Here is a 9,947-nt window from a genome sequence, read left to right on the forward strand (position 1 = left end):
ATTAATCAGATGGCAGGGCCAAAATAAACAACAGCAGGGACTTTTTTCATGTTATTAGAATAGATTGTAAAACACATTGTTAGAGAATGCTGTACAAGCCCAAGATTTACATTTATGGTACATAATTAAATACCTGATACTCCATGGAGGACTAGTAGACACTAATATGCAAATCTTGATATGGAAAGCCATTAATTAACAGATTGCTGTTGGGAGGAGAAGTAGTCTCACTGCAGAATTTCTTTATCCTTATCTTCTTCCCTCTCTGCTTTTGGCCACTAAGTGAGAGCGTAACAATGGGATAGGTAGGTATACAAAGGCAATATGCCCTTGTACACAGCTTGCTGTACAGCAAAAATACATTATTGCCAATAGATATGGACCAGTTGAGTGATAATGTAGCCTTAAATTAGAAGGCCATCACCAACTCAGAAAGAAGCCCCATCCAAAAGAGATTTTTTTTTTAACATTTAAATACTACTCAAGTGGCTGACATTGAATTTGTGAGTTTGTCCCCCCATTTTACAGACAGACGGTTAGACTCATAGCAAGTGAAAACCTGAGTGCTAGAAATGCTTACATCACAGATTCAGGAGTCATTTTTGGTGACTGGCACATATGAAAACAATGCCAACAGAATCAATCTAGAACCACAATCTTGTTCCTCCTCACATAGGTCTCAGTCTGTGATGGTAGCTACAAACTGTCAGCAAAGAGAAGTAAGCCATACTAGAAAACTAAGTTAAATGAGGGCACTGAAGATGACAGGTTAGGCAACGCCCTTCGGAGTCCCAACATCCTTAATCAGTGTCTGAGGAGCTGAAGTGATCACTGTTTTGGTGGTATACAAGAGGATAATTTCCATCCTCATTTGTCTTTGACTGGCCAACCAGGCCAGGAGAAGAATGATCAGATAAACTCAAAAATGAAGTACTTTTTGAAGGATTTCCATAGAGCTTTCAAAAGTGGTTTTTGCTCTCATTTTTGTTAGTTTTTTTTATTCCATATTTGAGGCTCTGAGCCATCCATTTACTTGTTCTTTAAGAGTCAGCAGAAATATTTCCAGCCCATATCACACTGTAATCACACAGTGATAACAAAGTTGTGGACAGACCATCTCTTCTTGCTTGCAGGGAACTTGACTTCTAAGCCCAGCTGAGCAGTTAGGGTTCTGTATTGATTGGTCCTCTTTCTAAAGAAAGAAATTACGGCACAACAGCAGGGCAAGGAAAATTGATGTTGATTTATTGCAATCCACGTTCTAATAATAGAAAACACAATGAAGATTCAAAGCAACTTTTACAAAAATGTTCCTAACCTACAAGACAAATTCTGTAATTTTAAGAATCAAATGTTCCTGCAATAGAGCTGAAATTGCCAGTTCATGACCACGTTTCTTCAGTCCGTGCGCCACATTCTACATGGGAAGAGATGAAAAGTGTTAGATATTGAATTATATTAGCTCACAAGTGTCCCAGTATGAAGTAACACTAAGACACTGATCCATCTGTTGGGACACGGTATGGTTATCTGATAATCCCCTCTTTCTTATTATTTCATAACAAACATTCTTTAAAAAAAATATGCAGATACAATGCATGCTTGTCTTAGTTTGGATGTCTACATTTCCCTAACAATTCTGTCAAGTTTCATCTTAATCTTACAGAAAGGTAGAAATACCATCTTTCCTATGAGACGTTTGATCATGTCAGAATCCTAGAACTTAGGGCACAAGAATATCAGAGTGAAATCTATTTATTTTCCTTATATCAGACAACATGGGAAATGGAAGGATCACATCTGTCAGGAGAGAAAAGGCATTTGGACAATACTGGATAACAAGTGTTCACTTACATGGCTGATCTCTTCCTCCTGCATTTTCCTTGACATAGATGAATTCTTCTGTAACAAGACATCAGAATGGTCACGCTGCTAGATGATACCCCCCCACACACACACACAGAGCAAAGAAAACAATACAGCCCAAAGCTTTGATCTGCCAAGAAGGTCACAGTAATGGCCAAGGATGTTTGTACAGATTGGGATAGTCACAAGAAAACACTGAAGGGGAAGTATAGAAATACAATAATCTGAAAAGTTCAGGCCCCCCTTTTCAGCTAAAAGTGCTTATTACAAAAAAAAAAAAAAAAAAAAAGAAAGACAACTATGCAACAAGCAATCCTAGATAATTTTAATCCACTCAAAGACACCTCATCTTATGACTTTCTTTCCATCAAAACAAACCACCCTCAAAAGCAGACATAACCCTACATTTTAAAATGAAGATTTAGATCCAGTTCCAGATCTGGACATGTCCACTCAGATGCGGGAGACTGAACCTAGTTACCTACTTGGGGTAGCAACTTCTACCCTTGTTCATGTAGACACAAATTCATGATCTTCTAGAAGTAAGAGAAAGACACTTCAGGCATGATCAGGCAACAGAGCACTGTGTCCAGATCATGAAGATCTGAGATCTCCAAACTGATTGAGACCCTGAAGAATACATACAAAGTATGTAGTATCTGCATAAAAAGAGTAGGATTTTTGCTATAGAGGAGCAGGAAAAAAAAAAAAAAAAGAGTAGAAATGAAAACTCATGGAGACCCCCCGTCACACATCGCTCATTCAAACTGATGTTGTGCTCAACTGCTGGCATGAGGAAAAGGTTCTAAGAAACAATGGACAAACAAAACCCCAAACCAATAAAGTCGGTTGTTCGTAACAGTTCAGTTGGTCTTCTTCCTTGCCGATTGGATGTGAGTTACTCAAAAGGTTATCCAGAAACCAAGTACCATTTGTAACTGACCCAATGTATGGGCCACCTGGCGCTTGCATGCAGGACCTGATGCCTCTGTAACTATGCTGACTTTGCCAGGAAGAAGGAAGATGGACCTATGATGCCCAATAATGGAAAGATCAGGAATCCTGGGATTGCCGTGCATTGCCTACATCCTTTGTAACATGCAGTTCTTCTCTGGAGCTGACTCACATTAGTTTTTGATACTTTATGGATCGTTTGCTTCGTCCTGAATTTAGATCAAAATCTTAGTGTAGCCAGGAGGCCTCCACATATGATATTAAGATAAATGCTTATTATTTATATTACCAGTATATGTGGGTACCCTCATTATGAACCTTGGGAATATTTTATTATTTTCTGTAGTTTAATATCATAGCAAATATACTTATCGTTGCCATGTTTTCCTAAAACAAGAGTTACAGAACTTGTACATATCTTTATTAACTTATTAATGTAAAACCTTGTTTGCTGCTTCCTCACTGTAAAAAAAATGATCTGCCGATTTAAAAAAGTTTCCATGGCACAAGTTCCCTCTCCAGCATTTTCACGTTTCTAGTTTTTTGGAAAAGTACCAGAAAATATCTTCCTTACATATTGTAAAAAGAGACACAAACATCACTGTTTATAAGCGAAATAAAAATAGAGAGGAAACTTCTTACGTGTTCTGTTCCTCACATATTGCTCAGTGGAGATACTGCTGGGCTCACCTACAGAAAAGAAAAATCAGAACTCTAGGAAATGTATGGTTTGGATCCTTTTCATCAAAGCTGTTTGCAATTTGCCACAACAGGGTACTGTAGGGTTGGCTGCACTATGCAAAGGAAGCAGAAGTGGCAAGCTAGCTGAATTTCCTGCATCCCCTCCCAGTAATACCAATAACAGGTAGCAGAGTTCTTCATGCAAAGCTTTCTATTTATCACATACGTCAACTATAAGAAAAAACTGAGCATGCTATTTTTCCCCTCTCAAAATAAGTGCCCACAGATAACTCTTTCCTCTGCTTATGATTTATGTACCTAACTTGTATCTGCTGCAGGCTTGAAGAATCCGTGACAAGAATAAAAATTAATAAAATCCTGGCAATACAACAAAGAACATTGTGACAAATTAGGATATTTGGATACTGTTAAACAATGTTTGGGCTTCTGTTTACATTTATTTAATTTCTATGGTATACTTACAGCTGGAGAAAGGAAATGGAAGAAATATTGAAGTTTTTATCCATTTCCAGCATAATATAGCATACTAAAAATAACTGATTAATCTCTGATGGCTCCAAGAAATTTTCCTACTAAACTAGCAGACCAGACTTCACATTTTCAATATTTTTAAGAAATATTTCTTTTAAGAAAAAGAAATACTTTCTTGCCTTTTACAAAAAAAAAAAAGCAAGAAACAATAAAAACCCTCAGTCCGTCTGCCTCTCATTATACTTCACAAAGGAATAGGCTAAGAAGCCAATAAGCAAGCAATGACTATAAAATTTTCCTTCTTCTCTCTACACAGTAGGCTTCTATGCCATAGTAGAAATCTGAAAGGTGTGTGAGAGTGTTACGTGTGACTGTTGGCAGAAGATATTTGCATATAGAAGGGTTAAAGAAGCAGAACTCACTGGACATACCAGTCAAGTAGTCTTCCTCTGCGATAGAGTCATATTCAACTATTAAAAAAGAATATTATTATAATTAATAAAAAATACTAACATATTTTAAAAGGCAAAGATTTTTACGGCTTCACAGGAAACTTCAGCCCATAAGAAACGAACTGAGGTTCAAGTTTCATTCTGCGGAAGAACAACTCAAGTCAGATGTAGAAGACAGAGAGGAAGACAAGGGTATGCTGACCTGCCCACTTTTTCCTCCCATCACCCCAAACCCTCCTGAAATCCATACTATCAGGAAAACAGTATTAAATATTTTACTTGCTAACAAGAAGACTGAAAAGTAATGTTGCTGGTAGAAGCCAAAACCCTCAGATTTTTCAGTGTTTTAGGCCCAGTGCACAAAAGCCACGTGACGAAGTTACACTCCAGCCAGTCTCCTCTGGGCACACATCCCAGCAGAAGGTACTCACTTCCCACATCTGTGCTACACTGCTGTCCCCAGGAATGAACTGCAGCTGGTGAGCATGCTGACCAACCGTGAACTATACTTGGGAATCCAAGCCACAAAAGACCTTGTGTATCTGTGCTGCATAAGCAGAGATGCAAGAGAAAGGGAAGGAGAGACACAGTTAGAAACTAGATGAGCAACATTTGTGCAGACTGCATGAAAAGAGATCCTATGAAGCAGAATAGCGACCATCAAGGTCATGGAAAAGCTGAACTCAGAGCTCTTTCTGTTGGTGTGGCGATTTGCCAAGTTGGGGTGCTTTTTTAATCAAACATTGAAAAGAAAGAAGATAATCAGAGGTGGAGGATACTGCAGCAAGGGCACCAAAGCATGAGGAACTGAGGGAGGCGTGTGTGGGAAGGACAGGCCTGAAACAGCAGAAGGAATGTAGTTCAAGACTGGAGGAATACTGGCCATATTATTGCAGGAAGAAGATTTAATAGGAATAAGGCCTTCAAAATTAGTATGAGAGGACTCTGGTGGTAAAGAGGGAAAGGAATCTAAAGAACATTAATTTATGACTTGAGTTTAAGCTCACCTTCCCGCTGTTTTCTGATATAAAATCAGGGCTTTGGGTCCCAAAAGCCTGAAATGTCACTAAAGCAAAATCTACACACCTTTAATAGTCTGGGTCTTTGTGTCTCTGGCCTCTGCAACCTCTCATACAGTGGGAGCTACAGTCTTTCATGCAGTTATGGCAAGCACATGTATCACAGTAACAAGAGTTAGGTACTTCAGAAATAACAGAAAGTGCAAGACTAACTTACTGTATTCACTCCTTCGGCCTCTGCTTTCACTGATGGTCACTTCACCTGCAGCAACAAAGGTGAGTACAAGAGAGCATATTTAGGCCAGCTGTGCCCTACTAGCTCTGCTCTCTAACACCTACAAATGCTTAAATACATGTGGCCATCTGTGATTTTGGGCAAGACCTTTGTATTTGTCAGTACCCATCTGCAAAAGAAGTGTTGATGAATTTATTAAAAATTGTATGATAGTGATAGGCATGTAAATATCTTAGATTAAAAGCAAACAGGGCTCAGAGAAGAGTCTGCATACCATTTTTGAAGAACATTTTTCTTCTGCTATGATACACTTTTGAAATTGCTGTCAATAATACCCATTCAAACTCATTGAAATGGATGCAATTTAAGAGATGTAACAGTAGGGACATGGCTCTTTAAGCCTTTAGCTCAGCTGAGAGGCCATGGGAATAGTTTATAGGGGCTTACATATTCTAGAAAACATTCCAGTTATCAGTTGACCATTTTTATGGTTGATTTTCATAGTTGAAAGTTTACACTACTTAAAATGCGTTTCCATGCAGTGTCACATGAGCCAGCATGCAAAGCCATATGTAAACCACCCCCTGCATGGATCTCTTGGGAGTAGTGGTCTGTGTGTCCATTTCTTCTATAGCTGTTGTGGGTTACTGGGAAAAGAAACTCACCAGTAACTTCTGTGGTTGTGTCCTTCGGGTAGGAAGCTGTGACATCTGGGAACAATTATTAAAAATAATTAAATATCTCTTGTATGCCCCGAAGACATGAAATACTTTCTGGAAGCTTTCATTTCCACAGCAAATAGCATATACCTGAGTAACCCAGCACTCCATTGTCTTCAGCTATGGGTCAATAAGTGCTAGTTTGATCTCTAGAGGTCTCAGGCATACACAGTAATAAGGACAGTAGAATTTTCCATCAGTGCTTCCCAATACCACCGTGGGTCTCTGCACTGTATTTGCAATGTTCTTTGCCCAGAGCTGCTTACAGCACCTGGCACGTGAGCTAGAAAAAGCTCCTGTACAGATCTGATCTTAGCAAGGCTTCAGCTATTGCAACATGCATCTCATCTGGAGGGGAGATGGAGATGCACATTATCATTTTGCTTATGCAGCTGTATTTGTTTGGGACACAGGAAATTCGCAGTCCTGCTGGCTTCTCCAGCCCATCAAGCCCCAGAAGGGAGCATTGCTGACAGGCTCCGGAGAGAGCCTGAGCTGCCTGAATTTCCTGATTTCCAGGGTCACCATGGTTTCATGCTCAAGCCCGGCAGGCAACAACCTGCAGGGTCCTGCCACCAAACCTGTGAAGATGGGGCTGCCGGGGAAGAGGTCCTGGCACAAACATAGTCTGAGGCTGTGAGATCCCCAAACACAGGGGGCTAGGGAAAGCTGTCCTACCGAAAACAGACCCATTGTGCCAGACGGCCAATACACCCCTATCCCACTGCCTGCATACATAGCAGTGAGGCTGCTGGACACAAGCAAGCCTGCTGCCTTCAGCTTATACCCAAATAATGTACCCCCAAACAGCGTACCACCCCTTAAAGCTCCGCCTGGCGATGCTCCCCCTTCCCACCTGAGGCCGTTACCTGGCGCTGCGCTGGGGAAGGCCAGCAGTGGGGCCGGGAGGGCCAGCAGCAAGGCCAGCCAGGCCAGCAGAAGCACGGCTTCCCTCGGCATGGTCGTCGTCGGCCTGCCCCCTCCGGGAGCCCGGCGGCCGCCATTTAAGGGGCTCCCGGGAGCCCCGGGCGCTGGTGGGGGTCGCCTTGCCCGGCGACGGCCTCCTAAAAGGGTGCCCCGGGGCCCAGGCTGGGCGCAGCGGGGAGCCGAGAAACACATTCCCGCATTTTATGGGAAGTGGAAATTCCTGCCTTTCGCCATCCGCTGGCTTGCAAAAGCGCAGCCCGGGGGCAGTGCTCCACTCCTGCCTTCCCTCCTCCGTCCTGCCCCTGCCCAGCGAGGGGAGCTGGCGCCCACCCGCAGGCGCCAGCCTGAAGAGGGGCCAGAGCCCTGAAAGGATGGGTGGTTTTTTGCATGCTGCAAGCTCAACTTGATTTGATCCTTCTGCCCTTATTTTTATGGCCAGCTCCCACTGCTCTTAGGGATAAGGATTGCAAGGACTGCCTTCCCGAGCTGCAGAAGGCTTGGAGGCACCTGCTCTAGTGTGACGAGGCCTGTGTCAGGCATCCATGAGTCCATGTAATGGCCTCCAGAGACCTGCCTTTTAATTCTCCTCGTCAGGAAGGAGCTGGCTGTCTGCATGGGGAAAATCAACTGTTAGAAATCAAGTGACTTATCTTAATTAACAGCACGTCATGCTTTAAAAGATGGCAGAGTTTGTCTACATGAGACATTAGGTGGTGATTAAAATCAATTAAAGGCTCCGTCTTCTTTAGAATGCAGCATTTCCTGGTCTAGCCAGGATGAGGTGGTAGCTGCGTGGTCATTAACAGCAGACCTGGGCCCTGCAGAGCTGAGGAGGAGCAGTACAGAGTTGAGTAAGGTCATATTCTGGTGTATCAACCTGGGACAGCATTGAAGCAGGTGATTTTATGCCAGCCATGGAAGGTTGGATAACGATGGACCTGGTGTCAAGTCTAGCAGTACAAAGTTGAGCCTCCAGTATTTTAAAGAGGTTTCAAACAGCACAAGGTAGGGATATTTTGCAGTGGTTCTAGAAAATCTCAGGACAGATTTACTGTGATATCAAAGCCTAGTCTCAGTTTTGTTGTTTACCAGAAGTCTCTTCCTCTTGCTCTGTAACAGGCCACAAGATGTCTTTGCTCAGCTCTTAGGGAAAGAAACAAAACTCCCAAACCCAGAAGCTCGATTAGCCACACAAAATTCTGAAGAGATTTAATGGAAATCCAACATAAGGAGACACTAAAAGACAGCAGTATCTGTAAAGAATATGGCTTCAGACTTGGATCTGATAAATCCTGTGCAAACTCCGTTTCTACCACAAAGCACTTAGCATAGCCTGTGTGAGAGGGGACATGAGTTTCTGTGTGTACTGAGGAGAATTAAAAGATGAGCAATATAGTTTCTCAATGAGACTGTGAACTAACATGATCTCCTTGGTGCCCCAGATTTTCTGTCATGTAACTGATGCAATCCTGTTAATGTGCCCCAGGGAGAAAGCAGTGAAAAAAATAAAGGAATTTATTTGAGGGAAAACAGAGATATAAGTATGAAGAGAGAATTAAACACTGGTGGAAATGCATCTTTATTAACCCCCATTGTCCTTCCTTACTGAAATCACTTCTTGGGTGACTGTCTTGCTCTCTTCTTTGTCAATTAACTATCAACTTTCTTGACATTATTATTTACCAGTAACCTCATGTCCTTGTTCTCCTGTGGTTTTCACACCTTATGAATTTTTTCATGTTATCCTTATCTTGCACTTTCTTCTTCTACCCTTCTAATACTCCCACCCTTTCATCTTCTACTTGCTAAATGTCCAGTTTCATGCTTTTGCCTGTGTCTTGGACTGATTTTTGGATTTACAGGCTGTATTGTTATCCTAAAGAGGGGAGAACTAGGCTAAGTCTGAAAAAGGAGGATAAGTAGCAATATCTGTAAAACAGGCATGCTACAAACTGGCTTCTCCACAAAACCTGACAAATAAAGGGGATTGCATTAGTCCTGCAGATTACATCAGGTTATTTGTCATGTATGGGCTCCTTACCTATTCCATGCCTTTCTGCTGCACGGTACAAATACAATATGACCCGTGTTTACAGGTTGTTAGTTTGGAAAACATCAGTCACATTTCTGAGCTGCAAGAGGAAGTGTCTCATTTTAGCATTCACATCATCTTTGCGTTGTGGTAGACATGTTGGACTTGCTTTTTTTAACTCAATTCTTAACCACAACACATTGTACACAGTTATGCAGGCTTTTATCTTTCTTCGTGCTGCATGAGAATCTGAACCCAAGTTGCCACTGAGATTTTAAGTATAAAGTAAGAGCAAATGAAGAGTGCTGTGTGGACTCCAACTCTCAGGCCAGTGGACTATGAAGTACCCGGGGATCTCAGGACAAAACCTCTGCTTCTGTGTGTATTTCTGTACTGTCGGTTATTAAGGCATATTCATTTACTAAAAATGGAAAGGAGACAACATGCAGCCAGATGTGCTACTCTTCAGGGCTGAAATCTATAAATTATCAAGGACTCATGGCTGCCATTCTGCCTCAACTGCATTTCTTACCATCTCAGGTTGGTTGTTGAGGTGTGTCATCATTTCCG

General features: G+C 41.8%; 1 protein-coding gene across 5 annotated transcripts; it reads right to left on the minus strand.

The window, feature by feature from the left end:
• Positions 1–1,224: 1,224 nt before the first annotated feature.
• LOC308187672 (uncharacterized protein) lies at positions 1,225–7,677 on the minus strand. 5 transcript variants are annotated; one of them, XM_080575870.1, is made up of 7 exons: positions 7,288–7,677; positions 6,365–6,409; positions 5,682–5,726; positions 4,425–4,463; positions 3,463–3,510; positions 1,855–1,899; positions 1,225–1,417 (listed from the first exon to the last, which is right to left on the minus strand). In XM_080575870.1, coding segments are annotated over exons 1-7 (474 nt in total). In that variant the 5' UTR covers positions 7,538–7,677; the 3' UTR covers positions 1,225–1,415. The 5 variants fall into 5 exon arrangements, with proteins under 5 accessions (XP_080431996.1, XP_080431995.1, XP_080431994.1 ...); XM_080575869.1 differs by having other exon boundaries at positions 1,855–1,902; XM_080575868.1 differs by having other exon boundaries at positions 4,416–4,463.
• Positions 7,678–9,947: the final 2,270 nt, after the last annotated feature.

The sequence above is a fragment of the Anser brachyrhynchus genome, assembly GCF_964034855.1.
Source record: "Anser brachyrhynchus genome assembly, chromosome: 1".
Taxonomy (NCBI): domain Eukaryota; kingdom Metazoa; phylum Chordata; class Aves; order Anseriformes; family Anatidae; genus Anser; species Anser brachyrhynchus.